Below are 17,782 nucleotides of genomic sequence, written 5' to 3' on the forward strand. Positions count from 1 at the left end.
GCATTATAGTTTTCTGTCATACAAGGTGACTTCAAAATTTTTATGGCACAGGGAATTAAAAGGTAAATTTATTTCAGTGCAAAGTAATTTTAAAATCCTGCCTATGAGGAGTCATCAAAAAGTTCATTGCTGTGTGTACTATGAAAAGCTCTGTGTGAAGTGTGAAGGAATTGCTTACCAGGAATAAACTTCAGTTCTCAATGAACTTTTTAAGATAACCTGATTATTGGGTATAACTTTGAGATCTCCTTACTGTACTGATGAATATATATAAAGAATGCATGGATAAAAACCTGGCACAGATACACAATATTAACTGGCCATGAAAGAGGAAATCCTGTCACTTGTGAAACATGGGCAAACTGGGGAGAGGATACTGGTTGAAATAAGGCAGATACAGAAAAACCAACACCGTCTGCTTACATGTGGAATCTCAAGTTGATCTCACAAGTAGAGAGTAGAATCGGGACTAGTTATGAGGGCCAGGTGAATATGAAATGGCAGTCAGTGTGATAGGAATAAGGCTGAGAGCACTTGGGCACATGACTGAAGCTAACAATGCTCTATTGTATACTTAAGGAATGCTGGGAACTGAGTGTCAAAAATGAGGGCTGATAATTTGCATGCATGGTTAAATTCACAAAATGCAAACTTTAAAAACTTCACATTGTATACAGCAAATACATTTTTACCTGTCAATTAAGGAATGAAAAAATTTTTACGCCTTCTAAAAATTTTACTAAAGCATTTATTTTTTAAACAAAAATATACATTCAGATTTACAGAATATAGAAATAATTTATCCAAAGCAATTTTCATTTTAAAATTAATATTGCACCCAGCAGTATACGTGTTTGACACATTTGCATTGTCAGCCTATCCCACAATTTACACAACAGGAGAGAAATCTGAAACTGAGTTACACAAGCTAAGTTTTTTAAAGAAATGTACAATTCTATTTATTTACAACATAAAATTGTAAACTTTCAGAAATTTACTTACATAAAAAGCATACATTCTTTTATCATATATAGAAAGTGCATTATAAAATTTCAATTAAATTTCCCTGTCCTGTGGATATAGAAAATGAACTATGTACATGTTGTGATTTCCTGATAGGAGCTCAATGAGTGGTACTATGAACATTCACAGCCTGGTAGTAAAGGCAGAATTATTAAACACTGGAGTTCTCTTTTCCAGGGCTTTCCCCATATTCATCACCTGGGAGAATATTTTCCACATTTGCCTACACTGGTCCTCAGTCTTAGGAACGTGGCTCCCCACATCATCTCAAGACACAAATATCAGCCTCAGGGTTCTGTTCCCAACTCCTCGTTCGCCTGAATGCAGCACTCGGAGGCCCTGGGCTGTTCGCTGCTTTCTCAGGCACATAAGCATGGAGCTGGATTGTAAGTGCTGCAGGTGGCCACTTAACTAGCTATACCATAATGCTGGCCCCCAAGTGGTCTTTTCATGCTTTTATTTTCCCATGGACATTTTGTTGGACCCTCTTGTCCCTCTCACCTGTTGCAAGTGGCAACAAACTTTCACTTCACCCAGACCCCTTGTCCCCCAGCAGCTTTCTCCGCTCCCTAGAATCCTGGAGTCAGGATCTAAAATAGTGCCGTCTTCCTTAAGAGTTTGAATTATGTTAATTTTTTATCAAACAATTGTATATATTCATAGAGTACCATGTGATGAGTTAATGTATACATTGGATAATATTCAAACTCTAGGCAGAAATGCCTGTCTCTTCAAACATTGATCATTGCTTTGTGAGGGAAACATTTTAATATTATTAGTACAACATATTAACAATTCTTCTAATTGTAAATTAGTATTCATTGATTTATTTTAAAACGCTTTTTTAAAGCGTGGGAAAGGATACCTTTAAAAAATCATACTAAGGAATCAGAACACTTGGTACATAGGAAGGTGCTTAAAACAACTCACCACTGAATGATGTAATGTATATTTCACTGGTTGTAAACCAGGAACACAAGGGAACTTTACTCTTAGAAAGCTGGAGATTATAACACGATGCAACCACAGTGGCCATTACCGGTTTTGGAAAAGTCGCTGGAACACTCAGCTTGCACGTCACAGGCAGGATGCCCTGTGTCTTCTGTCCTTGGTTTTTATAAATAAGGTGGCTTACAGGCAGGGAAGGCAAAGCTCGTGGAGGACGTGTGCTAAAGATGACAGGCAGGAAAATCTAACTAATTTTACAATGCAGTTGTGACTGGATTAAAATGTTCCCTTTGAATCATAATGAACACAATGAGTTAAATAATTTAGGGCTTTCAAAAATGTAGTCTTGGCTTTGCTACTGATTAGTAACGGCCCAACCCAAACAGCTGGTGTCTTTTTTTGTTGTTTTAAAAGGTTGAGAGGTCCCAACTCCTGGGCTCACCCTCCAAAGACCCAGGGCGGGGCAGGAACTCCAAGTCTTCCACACAGGTGGCAGGGACCTTAGTTTGGGCTGCCACTGGCTCTCTGCAACCCAAGAACTCAAATAGTGCCAGGCATCTTCCCACCGTGGCTATCTGTGATACTCTTATAAAACATCCTGACAGTCTTTCATAAAAACTTTTTCCTGCGGTACCTCAACTCTCCACGGTGCGCCGGTACTCAGCAGTGCCGTCGGCGATGATGGCGTCCAGCGGCGCGCGCTTCTTGCGGATGCTGCGGCCGGAGGAGATGAGGTCGGCGTAGCCGCGCTGGTGCGAGAAGGCGTAGGCCGAGCGCCGGGATGACGCGCCCCTGCGGAACACATTTTGGCGCCGCTGCCACTGTTCCTCAGCTTTCAAGCGCTTGCGGTGCTTCTGGATCTGTAAGAACAGGGCAGAAGGATAGAAAGAAAGGTCCTGGCTAGGGGGACGCCTGAATGGGGCCCTGGCCCAGGCCACAGCACAGCTGGAGCTTACCCTCGTTAAAGCTACAGAGCCAGAAAAGGGCAAGCCGGCCTGGTGTCTCTTGCCTGGGACTTAGGGAAAACTCGCGCCTCTCTCCCTTGCTGGTCCTCTATTCGCTTGTCATTGCACAAGAAAGGCTGGGGATGCACAGCAGCTGCTGGCTGCACCTGTCTTAGGCAGATCAGTTTTACCCAAGTATGCCAGACACGAGGCAAGGCATGGGGCCCTTGTGTGAGGCCTTCACCAGTCAGACCTGTGTCAAAGATGTCACACCCACACATCTTGAAGCCTTGTCCAGCTTCCAGGTAAACTAGTAATGGCAAGAGCAGGACAATGAAAAAAAAAAAAAATGAAGCTCTCAGAAGCTTCATATATTTAATACCAAAATCACCCAGGTGGCATGGCAAAATTTTAACATTGTAATTGTTGCATTGAGAAGGAACCATACAGTGGGTAGGGTTTCACCCTAATTCCAAGGGGAATTTATTTGCAGGGTACAGCTAAAGAAAGAGAAGTAGACATAAGAATGTTTGTTAACCAAACTGGCCCTGTGCTTGCTTTTGCCAGGAGAGGTGCTGCTGGGAAATGCTGCTGCTTCCTATTGGGGTTACCGGGTGACTGCCTGGCCACCTACCTTGTCACTCTCTGAAGGCCAAATGGTCATTGACAAGAAACGTATGGCAACAACAGGCAGCAGGCACACGGCCACCGTCAGTATGATGGTCAGCCAGATGTATGGTTGTCTCAGAGCGTTGGAAGCAGTGCCTGGAAAGAGTGGGGCATGAATCCTGTTCTCCTGGAGGCACAGTTAATATTCCATAACCCACCCCAGGGTGAGCCATGGGGATCTACAGCCAGCCTGGCCTCCCCCACCTAGCCCATCGGTACTGCAGAAATGGACACTTCCAAGTCAGAATAAGCAAGGCACAGTTAGGAATGTCAGTTCTTTAAAACATGGCAAATATACATAACAGGTTTGTTGCTTAAAAATGTGAAGTTAGGTAAAACAAGGCTGTGGAGTGTGTTGGGGAGCTTGTAAGGAGGCCCGTTCTCGTGTGTACTTTTGATTTAAACTGCAAATATTGACGATATACGGGCATTGCCAAAAGTGCATAAACCTTGGGTATTCTTCCTTGTGCCACACTAAACAGTGGACAGCTGAGAAGTGTTCTCACGGTAACAGAGCTAAGATCCCCCTTGTCTGGCAGGTACCATGCTTTCTCTGCCGCAATTTGGCTTGTAGGTTTTATGTCACAGGAAGTAAGGATTCACTTATACAGTATAATCCTAGATATACACAAATGTACCAGTTTTAACAACTATAGCAAATCTATAGAGCCAGATTTATCACAGCATTTTCTTGTACTTATATTCCAAGTCTAACAAAGACCATTAGTTTTACATAGTTTGACACTGCTAAATGTGTACTGAATTTAAAAATACCCCCCATGGGAATATTTCTAAGTAACTGAGTCAGAATTTACAAAATGCAGAATCAAGAAAAAACCAGGCACACACAAAATAACTTAACCCCAAAACGAAAAGTGTGCCCATATCAACCATGTTTTACAGCCCAGCCACTAGTCATGAAAACAGGAAAACCAGGTTATAGGAATTTGCTTTTCATTGTGAATTCAAAGTTAGAACCTAACAAATTCTACATCATGCTATTCTGTATATCATAGAATTGTGAATTTTTGGATTTTTTCCAGTTCACATTCATTCTAGTATTTGTCAAATCTTTTACTAATTGTAATCATGGAGCCCATAACCCGTTGCACTCATACACACTTCCAGTAATGCAAACTACTTTTGAGTTCTAGAATTTCCTTCTCATGGCAAATTAGCTAGTTGAATCCTTTCAGGTCATTTAGTATTTCCCGTTTTCTTTTATGGCCTTACTATTTTCTTCAAATACCTGGCTAAGATTTAAGAAGTGTTAAAGACAACACGCATGGTCAGATAGTGTCTTCCAAAGAGTATTTCAGTGTTACCAGCACTGTGATGGCAACTTCCAGAAGTTCATGAAAAATGGAACTATAAGATGTTTCCTACGAACTTATACAGGTTCATGAAATCTTTCAGTAATCTACCAGTCAGCTTTTATGGGGGGTGAAGAGGGAGGGGAACACTCATTTAGCTTTTGAGAAGCATTAAGGTACCTAACTTTATAGCTGTACAATTGTCCTGATTATTTACTCCAGAGTTATATCAGACTGTAATCTAGAGGCAATTGTAGACTTACTTTTGGAGTTTAGAAAATACTAACCTGTAAATTGAAATGCAGATGGAAAGAGAACATGTATTCCCGCACTATGAAAGTCAAACATGATGCCAAAATAAAGAGCAATGCTTCCAAAAATGGAAAAGGCATTCACAAAGGTCCAGTAAGAGGTGTCCAAACCAATCTGTTGGAAAACCAGAGGAAAGCAGAGCACTCAGTTCGGAGCATTAGCAAGACCTAAAGGACCTAAGAATTGTGAAAACAGAACTCAACCACTTCAAAATGATTTGGTCTGAATTTGGAGCAACTGGAAACTATACCACTCTTGACTTAAGGTCACACATAGGAAAGTGTCAGAGGCTCAGCTGGAGGGGAGAGTGAGAGGACACACCGGCCTAGGTATAAAAAGGAAATATAGGGAAGGGATCAGCAGATACCCACTGTGGTGGAGGAGAGCTAGGCACCTGGAAATTGACTGTTATGATGAGCGCGGTGGCAACTGTGACAGCAAAAGACTGGTAGTCGGAGGGCGCCTCTCCATCCTGTCCCACAGTCTGCAGGTAGGCCCCCAGGGGGATGAAGAAGAGCACCAAGGATGTGAGGACCCCGTGCAGCAAGCTCACGAAGAACCGCTTATAGTTGAAGAGCAAGTCTCTCTGTCCCACGACGTACAGCCCAGGAAACCGGAGGCTCAGCTTGTCACTCACGTCCTGGTGGGGGACACGACAGTGATGGGCTATCCATCAGGAGGCCAAAGATGTCACAGACATGTTGCCACTTGTCAAGATTTTTTGGAAGGCAAACACTGGACAAAATGATAGATCCCACAATATTTTACAGGATACAAAGCTCCAGTTTGCTATTATTTGACATTTTATTTGAGGAGGAGCTAGGTAGCAGAACAATACTCTCCCCTTCCAAAAAAAGGTAAGAAAACTTTTGGGAAGATGCGTCTCAGTTGATGAATTAATTCTAAATTATTTCTTTTCATTAAGTACTTTGTCTAGTTGCTAAAATGTAGACTTGGTAGCACAAGTTTTGGACAGTGTTAAAATATAAGTCATTTCTACAGACATAATGTTAGATTCATGGGTGTCTTAAACATTAGCCTCCTTTTGGACAGTGAAGGCCAAACACTTGTCATTGAACTTGGCTTAGTTAGAGAAGTTTTCAAGGAACATGGCACTTACAGTTTTGTCAGGCAACAAGGTAATGTTTTATACTCAAAATGAAGTAAAAACCAGAACAAATGGAAATGGCTGCTTGGCACCTGCTCACAGATCACTGTTCTGTGCCCACACGTGGCTCCTACCTGGTCGAGCAGCCCCATGAGGAGCACGGGCAGGCTGGAGTAGAGCACGTTGTAGAGGGTGATGAACCAGTCCTCGTATGCGGTCTGCAAGATGACAGGGTTTGTGTCACAGATTGCCAGCCCAAGCCAGTGCACATTCACCTGCTTTCTCAGAGAAGACTGGGTTCCACAAAATGCGGATCTGTCCTTTTCTGTGAAATGGCCTGCCTCATGAACGAGCCCTCCACCCCAAGGGCATGGGAAGGATGCTCACTTCCTGTCTATTAACACATCCAATGCAGGAAGCCACACTAGCTCAGTAACACAGCTATGAGAATATTGTGGCTTAGTGCCACACCATGAAAATGTTTTATAAGAACAATTTGAATAGAAAAACACATTTCTGAAAGGGATAAGCACCATTACATACGCTATTCTTCAGGACAGAGGATCAGGGCTGGACAGGGAGCCAGTCATGCACAGCCCAGACCTGAGGAGGCGACCCTAACCCAGTGCAGTCTCTCCTGGCTTCAGAATCCAAGGTGGTTTGACAGCCACACGTGGTGATGATGCAGCTTCAGTTTTCTTTAAGGATGTGTTTCCGCTGCACCACCATCTGAATAGGTATGTTCCTCTACTCCCATTGCAATTAGAACTCCGCAACAAATGAAGGCCGGGTGTTAGAACCATGCCATTTTTAGTTTATATAATTCAGTTAGCCGTGATCATAATATACTTTTGTACTTTCAAGGAGTTTGCTGTGACTATTAACAGCATGGTGACATGGGAAAGTGAGAGCAAAATATAAGTAAAATGTCTTAAGGCAAAATGAGATATTTTTGAAGTGGCAGGAAGATTGAGAGCAGCCAAACACCAAAGTTGCAAAGCTAGAGAGAATTAAACTTGGTCTTTTAGAACTATTTTTAAAAAATGCTAAACTCTAAAACAAAAACAAAGGAAGTTAAATTACCTGTGCAGAGTAGCCATTGAAGAAGGAGTACCAGAAGTGAACCAAAGTAAAGGCAAAGTTTTTGTAAAAGAAGTATCGCAGGAACTTGCACATCCTGATGTAGGACCAGCGCCCATGGACCAGCAGCAGTCTCTGCAGATATCTGAACTGAGCAAAGGAATAGTCACTCGACATGACTGCTTGCATTCCTTCTTGTCCACTTATTCCGACACCAATGTGGGCAGCTAGGGGGGCAGAGGGAAAAGAGTGTGGATTGTAGGCTGGCTTTAAGGCAAAACCTGATCATGCATTCACAGCCAAACACAGACACTCATGGGGAACAATAAAGCTCTTGCTCCTTATCCTTCACCCCCCAGCTCAAGGTATCAAAAGAAGCAGGGCCTCCACAGAGAATGAGAAAAGGATCTCATGTGGATGGTGAATTCCATTAAGATTCTCAGTCCACGCCCCAGGGTGAGCCTTAGGCATCATGTGTACCCTATATGTCCATGCCTCCTTGGCCACAGCTGAGTCAGCCTCGCAAACGCGTACTCTGGGAGATGCTATGATTTGACTGTCTCAAACTTCATTCCATGCTTGGTCTACTTGGAGAGGTGGGAAAGCAAAGAAAGCTCCACACTTTCCAGATTCCTTTGCAGCCAGGACTCTGAATTGGGTTCCACTGTTCAGTCTCATTTGTGACTTAGAGGCAGTGATGACTTGGGGCCCCCGCCCGCCTGGCTTTGTGGCATTTCCTTCAGGATTTGATCCATCCTCCAACTGCCCAGATGTGGACAGGCAATTGCAAAGGCCTCTCGGCTAAGAAGTTTGGCAGCGGGACCTGCTTTAGTTTATCTAGTACTTTCAAAGTATCTTGGTTTCTTAACCAATTCCTGTATATATATATATATATGTATATATGTATATATATATATATATATATACACCCCACTGCTTCCTGTTGCAAGCTGTAATTGAGGAAAAATCTAAGCCAAAGTAATCTGCAGTTAAGATCTAGGTGTATTCATGTCTAGAATTTTAATTTTTAAAATCTGGAGGAGTAGAAAATAATTCCTTCAGGAACAGAGAAATAAAGGACAGAAAGCAAGGGCAGAGAGACACAAAGGTTCCCGATTTCATGCCAGGTCCTGGTTCCGGCACCTTCCCCAGACTTCTGGGACTGTATGAGACATCGTTGTGTCCTTTCCCTCTGAGTCTTTAACACAAATAGTATTTAAGTAATGTGCTGTTTCAGAATCCTGCATCTGCTAGACTATAGAGTGAAGCAAGAGATGTGCTAGCCAACAGCTTCTGATGCTGGAAATTCACCATCATACATTTCTTTATGTTCTGGAGGCTGTTAAGAGATAGCAGTTCTTACAAAGTACAAAAAGGACCTAACAATACTAGGAAAACTTCCAAGGAGATCTCAGCTTCCAGTTTCATCTGAATACAAAAGCACTCGGCATATAACAGCTCGTTTTTAACTTTAGAAAAATAAGCCTGTAACACAGGTGGGAAATGACTGATTCATGGGCCTGCATGAAATCATGGGGTTGGGGTTTGCCAGGGCAACCAGCTGCAGGTGGGATTCTAAATTCAAGAAATCTATAGCAGGCTCATTTTTAAGGTGACAATTCTATATGGTCTGCAAATGCTGTTATAAATGTCCAAATGGCCCTTGACATTAAAAAAGATTCCCCACCCCTGCTAAGGTTACTTAAGCTCACTCTCAGATGAATAAAAACTCTAAAGTCTAACAGCCATGATCAGACCATAAATCTAGTGGGAGATCATCCCTACTTTTCCCTCCCCCATTAGCTAGACACCTACATTATAACCGCTTTGACATGTTTGAGTTCTTTGTGTTTTTGGCACAGCCTGTTTATTGTCCTATCCACACGATGGGCAATAAGCTAGAGCTGGCTATAGTGAAACAGGCTTAATTCAGAGCAGGAAATGCCATTTTAAGGGCAGAATGGGAATGTGCAAAAACCAGTTGAGAGGAATTAAATAGGGAGCAGTGACATACACATTGATTAAAAAAAAGCAAGAAGACATACGTCACAGCTGACTCCTGCGGAGGAAGACAAAGTTGGAATATTTCTTAGCATATACCAAGGAGGAAGAGGAGGAGACTCTAAGAAAAGAAAGAGATGGACTCATGAGTCACAAAATAGGCTAAAATAAGTCGAGTTATTCAGACTGCATTGAAGCTAACCAGCAGAACAGGACATGCATATGACAGGTAATGTTTCTTCTTAACTGTGACTAATATGCTAGAGCTGGAGGTGACACTGCTTGACAATGATTTTGCTGTTAGGTGAACCGAGTAGTGCATCCCAGTCCAGGGTGACGTAGGATGAGTACAAGTATTTAGGCCTCAGTCGTTTGAGTGTTTTCATTGCATGATACGTAGTGGTGAAGACCCCAAATCAAAAATTGTCCAAAATCTAATGCTCAAAGGGTTAGATTTTGGAGTTTTTGATTTAGAATTTTCAGGTTAGGGGAGCTGCAACGATAAAGTCTACGCTGGCATTCCAGGATCTGAAAGAACTCCCAAACTGGAAACACTTGTGGTCCTATACATTTCGCATAAGGGATACTCAATCTGTATTTCCTCATAACCATGTTGGAAGGAGGACCAGGACTCCGATGCATAGGGGAGGCCCTCAGGTTGGGTTCTGCATGTTCTAACAGCCCAACTGTGCTTCTGGGGGATAGGAATTGGACTTTAACTGTAGGCACCTCAATCAGCAAAATGATCCTCAGTCTCCCAGGGAGGCCAGGACAATGAGGCCACCTTGACATTTTCCTACAATGCTAGACTCATACCAGGAGGCCCCATCAAACTGATCAAGGGTCTGAAGCAAGCTCCAGAAAGAGATGCTGACCTGGGGGAGAATGACATTCTTAAAGCCAGTATCAGAGAACATTTATGCCAATTTCAGCTGCATGCTGTGCAAAACTGTGGTTAAATGTCAGATAATTTAAGAGTTCCTGAAGAAATAAGTTAGGAGAATCAGGAGAAGGGGAAAACAGTGAACAGAGGTAAAAGAGACAAGATCCTCCCTTTGGGAAGGCATCTTCAATTTGGCATTCTGTGGGTACTACTGATGGGCCTGTTCTTGCCTACAGCGTAGACTGTTGACTTGCTGGGAGGGGGTGGGTCTTGGGCATGGTCATAGACAGCTCTTTATTAGAGGTTGGATTTAGAAAACCTAAGTAAGGAATGAGCCCCACATATCCCTGCCATTTGTCCTCTCCAACATGCTGGGTTGCATCGGACTTACTCTTAATCATGTTCACGTCGTTGGCTCCATCTCCAATGGCCAGCGTGATGGCCTTCTTGTACCTCTTCACCAAGTCCACTACCATGGCCTTCTGCTTGGGGGTGACGCGGCAGCAGATGACAGCGCTACACTCACAGGCCAGGTCCACAAAATTCTTCTGCCGCTGTTCTTTCTTCGCCTCGAGCCTTCTCTTACTCTGGGTCCGCATCCGTCTCTCTTCTTCTGTCTTTGGGAACTTGAGCTTCAGAATGTTAGTTTTCTTGGTCTTTTTTTCCAGGAGAATTTCATTCTGTGAAATTCAAAAGAATTTACTTTCTTTTGTATGCCAAGAGAAAAAATTGCATGAAGGAGAATTCTTGCGCTATATCAATTACAATGTTCCGATTATATATTTATAAAAAAAATTTAAAAATGCAAAACTCTACAGAGAAGAAAATGAAACCTGTCAATAAACTAGGGTAACCACTTTTCCAAATTTGGTACAATTCCTTTCAAATCTTATTCTATTAAATCACAAAATTGAAAAACAAAATCCAAAACTGACAAAGGAATTTCTTCATTTGCTCCTAAGGCTCAGATAAATGATACATACCAACCAAGAGCCAGTGATGATCAGGGCCCGGTTTCCACCAGGAGGGAAGAAAGGCTCCGGCTCAGGAGGGGCAAATTTTGCATAGACTCCACCCCTGTTCCTCTGGTTTTCCATCCTTGTGTGTAGGAGAGAGCTGGGGGGAAAGAAATTTGAGTATTTAAAATACAAGACCATGAATAGATCCCAGACTCAGAATTTTGACATATATGTTCTAAAAATTGTGCTTCAATGCACAGAACATAGAATACACTATCTTAATTATCTTACTGTTCTTGAGACAGATAGTTAGCTCTCATCCATTGGTTCACTTCCCATGTCTGCAATGGTGGGGGCCAGGGAGGTATTCAATCTAAATTTCCCTTGCAAATGACAGGATCCCAATGACTTGAACCACCACCCACGGCCTCCCAGGGTCCATATTAGCCAGAAACTGGAGTCAGGAGCTGGAAGCAGTTACTGAACTCAAGTCCTCCGATGAGTGACATGGACATCACAGTGTGTTAACAGTAGGCTAAATGTCTGCTCCATTAACCATCTTTAACTGAGCAGCCCAGTAATGTATGGATTCACACTGTATGCAACCAATCTCCAGAATTTCATCTCACAAAACAAATTCTGTACCCATTTCAACAGGAACGCTCCATTTTCAGCCTCTCCGTGTTACCAAGGAGGAAACTAAGCCCAGAGAAGGGGTGTGATTTGCCTGCAGTGAGCTGGTAGGGAAGTCGTGGATGAGGATCTCGCATTCTAGCAATGGGCTCTTTCATTCCACACACAATCTTACTCTTCAACCTTGACTCTACTGATGTCTTGGGACAGACATCTCTGCACTGTATGAGGCTGTCCATTGTCACATGTACAACACTGTCTATTGTGACATACACAGCACTGTAGGAGGCGTAACTGCCCATTGTCACATGTACCTGATTCCTTGGCTTCTAGGAACCAGCAGTACTTTCTCCCCTGACAACAAAAGCTGTTTCTAGAATCACCAAAAACACACTGAAAGGGAAGATGCCCCACCCACCCCTTGAGAAGCACTGCACTAATGAACTGGGCATGAAGTATTCCTTTCTATATTCATTCATGCTAAATTTCCCAGTGAAAACTGAGTCGAATGGTATCCCCCCCTACTGAAATAACTGGTTTTATCTGAGACAGGTTTACATCCCTAATCTAAAAATCCAAGTAAAAAATGAGGGATGAAGGAAACTCATTAAAAGGCTGCAAGAGGCAAAATATGAAGTTCCCTTCTCACATGGTTTCATAGAAATTGTCCTGTCAGGAACCATGCACAGTGATGGTCCATCTTGTGCACAGGTAACCTTGGCTAACACAGGATCGTATCTTCTTTAATGTGGGGTAGGGCCACATTTTAACACTTTCTTTTTTTTATTATTAATATGAAGAGACCAGATTTCATAGATTAAGATAACCATATTCTCTCCCTCCCTCAATCCTTCCTTTCTTTTCCTGTAACATTTCAATAACAATTTCAATTTGCTTAATAATCATAAGCTTAATGCGTCAATAATCATAATAGTTAAACAAGTAAAGAATAGAAACCCACTGATCCACAGAAATACAGACAGGGGCTATAAACAATAATTAAACCAAAAGATTCAGTTTCATTTTTTAAAAGATTTATTATTTATTTAATTTTTCCATATAGACTGTGATTCCAACCCCTCCCCCCAAGTTTCATTCTTTTATTTGGGGGTTTTGTATACTCTATCAATTACCACATATCTGAGAAAGCATATTTGTCTTTCTTTGGGATTGGCTTATTTCACTAAGCATAACAGTCTCTAGTTGCATGCATTTTGTTGCAAAAATAGGATCAAGATAAAGTATTGAGGCCTCTATCTATAAAATCTTAAACTATATAATAATTACCCAAACTACTGGAGCTCCCAAACAACTTACACATGTTTAGCATTTGTCTTTTAGTACTGTTTAAAACCAAAAGGCAGAATACGCCTGTTTTATGTGCCTCTATTGAAACAACTGATCTAGGCCAGTAAACCTAGGGTTTGCTTATGGGATATAGCAGAGTGCCAAATAGGCTTGGAGGATTCATGAAGGCTTCGCAATCACTGTAAGAAACAGAAGATCATCAAATGCCTTATCACCTTTAGGAGGCTTGACAAATGAGTTTATCAAAGATCTGGGGACGACCTGAAAGGGTTGAGGAATGAATAAACTGTCAAGCCATCTGCATGCCATCCCGGTTACTGCATGTAGCGGGCTCAGACCATCCTCGCTCATGGTACATTCAGGACTGAGACATGCTTCTAAGCCCAGGTGTCACTGCAAGAGGCCACCTGTGACCTATGGCGTGCACCCCACCCAGACAGCTCCTAACCAGCCATGCTGGCTGTTGCTTTTTTCCTTCTCCTATGTCTCTTTTGAACAGTGTAGCTTCCAGAAAAGGCAATAGTAATTAATAGTTAATCATGGTAATATCACAGGCTCACTTCCTTTTGAGAGAACTGAGGGCTTGAAAGGAATGGAGAAAAAAAAAATCAGCCTTGCAAGGCCCCACATTTCCCTAAAATGAAAATCTACTCAAAAGAGGCGACCACACCATACCACTCTGTGTTAACTTGGAACTGCCTGTTCTCATGCTCCACTGAAACAAGGCTACTGTCTGGAGTAATGCCTTTTAGGTCTTGTTCCTCTGTGCTGCTCCCCTGCCCATGCAGCTGCCATGTGGAAGGGAGTTGCTGCATGATCGCATTCTGCAGGCTCATACTTACTTGATGTCTTCCCCATAGCAGATGGTAGTCTCCTCAGTCAACAGCTCACAAGCAAATCCTATATTTTCAGCAGTTTCTACGACAGAATAAAATGGGGCACATGTCATTCCTACTACTAAATTCAGTAACTTGTTTATATTTAATACAGAATGAGCCTCCATAATCCAAAAACACAGAATTTGAAGCTCTGGGTGCTGACATGATGACACAAGCATACAGTTCCATTCCTGATGTTTGGGTTGTGGGCAAAATGCAGGTGCACTAAAAACAGTGTTTAAAATCGCCTTTGTACTTGTGTACAGGGTGTAAATGAAATGCACATCAACTTCACACTTAGATGTGGATGCCACCTGGATCCAGGATATCTTATTTTACATATGCAGATATTCTAATGCCTATCACTCTCCCATATCCAAAATTTGAGCCACTTTGGTCCCAACCATTTCAGGAAAGGGATATTCAAAATGTAATGATAATTTTTTTGTCAGCTTATGAGCATAACTAGACTCAACCAAATTTTGCTGTTTTTTCTGTACCAATGTAATCCCATAAAGAAAACAAATTCCCTTCTCCAGACTAAGGGAAAACCAAAGACTTATTTAAGATGTTTTTCCCAATCAAATGTGCTATATTGTGAAATACATTGACTATTTTAATAAATCCACACATTCAGTTCTTACGCATAATCATTAAGAGAAGTGGGAGGATCTGGCATGTTAGTGTAAAGGCTAAAGTTATCACCTTGCATGAGCCAGGATTCCTTATGGGCACCAGTTCAAGTCCTGGCTGCTCCACTTCCCCTCCAGCTCCCTGTCTGTGGCCTGGGAAAGCAGTCGAGGATGACCCAAAGCCTTGGGATCCTGCACCCGAGTGGGAGACCTGGACCAGGAGGCTCCTGGCTTTGGATAGGCTCAGTCCCAGCCATTGTGGCCATTTGGGGAGTAAACTAGCAGACAGAAGATCTTTCTCTCTGTCTCTCCTTTCTGTATATCTGACTTTCCAATAAAAATTAGTAGATCTTGAGGGAGAGGAGGAGAGGCAGGACAGCCACTCCCTTCAGCACTCACAAGGGTATTTTTCCCCCTTTTCCATTACCGCTCATTTGGTATTTATTAAAGGTCAGAACTGTGCTTCCTTTAACAGTGTGCAATCCCTGATGACAATATCAAGACAAGAGACATTATCTAATTTCCTTTGGGAGGCTTGTGCAATAGATTATGTGTTGAACTCCCAGCCTAAAAATTAAACTCTTCCCTTGGGGATAAAATTGTAATTACAATCTGTGAGCAATAAAATAGCAAGAAAACAAGAGTGGTCATTCTCAACTGTTTTTGCACTGTTCTACTCTAAGTCCAGCCAAGGGCAAAACTCTGGAAGGATGGAGGAACAGGGGGCGTGGTCTTTGCAGGCAGGAGCCAAGTTTGCCCATGCACAATCAGCAAGATTTGAGCCATTTTCCAAAGAATAAACTATGCTCCTGCAGGGACCATAGGTAAGGATGCGGTTGGAGTGAGCTCGAAACCAGAGGAGGGGTTTTGCAAAGAAAACATCTCCCTCCCAAAGAAATGAGTGGGGTTTTACAGGATAGAAATTTGGAGCTGTGTTATTTGTGAGTGAACAGATACACCTCTCAGGACAACGAATTACCCTTCTTGTCTCCAGTCAGCACCCAGATCTTAATGTCAGCTTTCGCCAGTTTTGAGATGGTCTCAGGGACTCCATCCTGCAGCTTATCTTCAATCGCTGTGGCTCCCAAAAGCTGCGATGCACATTTAAAGACATGGAGTTAGAAAATCAACCATACACTTATTTGAATTTAATTTTTCTATGAGCAGAAGGGTGAACTATTTGATTCATCAAGACAGGTGAAAATCAAGGGTGCTATTTGGTGTTTTTCACAGACACAAGCCAATCCTCTTGAGAAAATGGGGCAATATTTTGTTGTTGTGAAATGTGTCCCAATAGTCTAAACTCCATGGCAATAACTAGTACATTTTGAAAATTTTCATTTAGAAATTGTACATTTTTCTTAAGATTTCTTGGAGCAGGTATTATGGTACATTGAATTAAGCAACTGCCTGCCACGCTGGCATTCCACAGAAACACTATTCAAGTTCCAGTTGCTTCACTTCTGATCCAGCTCCCTTATAATGTACCTGGGAAAGCAACAGAAGATGGACCAAGTGCTTGGGCCCCTGCCACCCACATGCACATCCCCAAAGGAGCTCCTGACTGCAGGGTTTGGCCTGGCCCATCCCTGTGGTCAGGATGCTTGTGCCCATTTGGGAAACAAGGGGGTACAGATCTTCCTGTCTCTAATTCTTCCTTTCAAATAAATAAAATACATCTCAGAGATTTTTAAAATACAAATGCTTTAAGTAATTCCATAGTAACAGAAATCAACTCTGGTTTTGTACAAAAATCACAAAGAAATTTTGAAGTGTTGTAAAAATATTGGAATTAGGTGAATACTTTTGCAAATTTTTTTCTCATAACAGGTTTAATTTTCCTTGCTGAACAAAGGAAATTAAAATGATCTAGTCCCCTTGTACTAATTTCACACACAAAGAACAGAATTATCTTTTAAGCATAAAACAAATAACATATAAGACTTTTTCAATCTTCTGTTTAGATGATCAAGATTGAAACTCACAATTAAGTCCTTTTCAATCTCCTCGTAGACTTTATCCAGAGCTTCATCCCTGTTGGCTGAGGCCACACTGGCAGCCATAAACTTTTTATTCCATTCTGCAAATTCTTTTTCCTCAATTTCCTTGTAGCAAAGGCATAGTGTTCTAAGAGTTTCACTTGCAAAGATCTGTTTTATTCAAAAGGCAATATAAACCAAAAAATAGTGAATTTAATGTGGTACAAGATTGAGTTTGCAATCTTTAAAGTCACAGTAAAAGGAGATCATAAATGATTATAGACTAGGTAGAATTACATGCCACTGAGGGGGTTAAACTTCACTTTAGAATGTTCTCGGTTTTTCTAAGCATCCTCTGGATCTTGGTATTCTATTTCTGGTCCCCAAATTAAAGGAAAAGTCTACCCTTGTTAAATAATTTTGCTGAAGAATGCCTTTTGTTCTTAACGGTCAAGAAAACAATAGATGGAAGGAGCTTTCTTGTAAATGATGTCACACTGACATGCCCAAGTGTGCCCAAGTACTATCACCTGTGGACTTGCAGCCAAGCATTATTCTCCCAACCCAGTTCTGAAATACATGAGCCACTGCAGAAGCTGAACCTGAGAGCAAACACTCATGACAAATAGTATCTAGGCACTTTGATATGGTGTCTTAATCACCAGGTCAAATGCACAGCCCCCCTCCCTCTTTCATATGTACAGCTAATGATTCATATTCTTCATAAACCATTTTTCCCCACACTTCTCCTCCAGCTTCCTGCTAATGCACCTGAGACAGAAGCAGAAGATGGCCCAAACAGTTGAGCATCTGTTAACCACATCAGACACCAGGCTTGAGTCCCTGGCTCCTGACTTTGGCTATTCTCAGACCTGGTTGTTGTAGCCACTAGGAAAATCAACAGAGGATGGAAGCTATTTCTCCCTCTGTTGTCCAGAAACAAAATTTTCACAGAATCAGATATTTTGAAAAAGCAGAATAGGGACACCAGTTCTGACCAATCTCCTCTGCACCCCTCTACTGTTATCAGACAAGATCAAAACAGTATGAGGACTGGTAGGTCAACCCCAAAGTCAAGTTCCAAAAGTTTAGATTTTTAAGACAAGGATTTT

The 17,782-nt window shown here is 42.0% G+C and overlaps 1 protein-coding gene across 1 annotated transcript in view; it reads right to left on the bottom strand.

The window, feature by feature from the left end:
• Nucleotides 1-1,848: 1,848 nt before the first annotated feature.
• ATP8B1 (ATPase phospholipid transporting 8B1) overlaps nucleotides 1,849-17,782 on the bottom strand; it is a 103,676-nt gene continuing 87,742 nt past the window's right edge. Inside the window, exons 18-28 of the mRNA XM_040985046.1 lie at nucleotides 16,677-16,841; nucleotides 15,671-15,782; nucleotides 14,024-14,099; nucleotides 11,265-11,397; nucleotides 10,673-10,961; nucleotides 7,401-7,624; nucleotides 6,452-6,535; nucleotides 5,604-5,849; nucleotides 5,185-5,323; nucleotides 3,550-3,680; nucleotides 1,849-2,831 (exon numbers count right to left, since the gene is read on the bottom strand). Coding sequence (XP_040840980.1) covers nucleotides 2,607-2,831; nucleotides 3,550-3,680; nucleotides 5,185-5,323; nucleotides 5,604-5,849; nucleotides 6,452-6,535; nucleotides 7,401-7,624; nucleotides 10,673-10,961; nucleotides 11,265-11,397; nucleotides 14,024-14,099; nucleotides 15,671-15,782; nucleotides 16,677-16,841 — 1,824 coding nt within the window. The 3' untranslated portion in view covers nucleotides 1,849-2,606. The remainder of the gene's footprint in view (nucleotides 2,832-3,549; nucleotides 3,681-5,184; nucleotides 5,324-5,603; nucleotides 5,850-6,451; nucleotides 6,536-7,400; nucleotides 7,625-10,672; nucleotides 10,962-11,264; nucleotides 11,398-14,023; nucleotides 14,100-15,670; nucleotides 15,783-16,676; nucleotides 16,842-17,782) is intronic.

This window comes from Ochotona curzoniae, unplaced genomic scaffold (assembly GCF_017591425.1).
Source record: "Ochotona curzoniae isolate NIBS_2020 unplaced genomic scaffold, NIBS_Ocur_1.0 contig_43, whole genome shotgun sequence".
NCBI classification, from domain to species: domain Eukaryota; kingdom Metazoa; phylum Chordata; class Mammalia; order Lagomorpha; family Ochotonidae; genus Ochotona; species Ochotona curzoniae.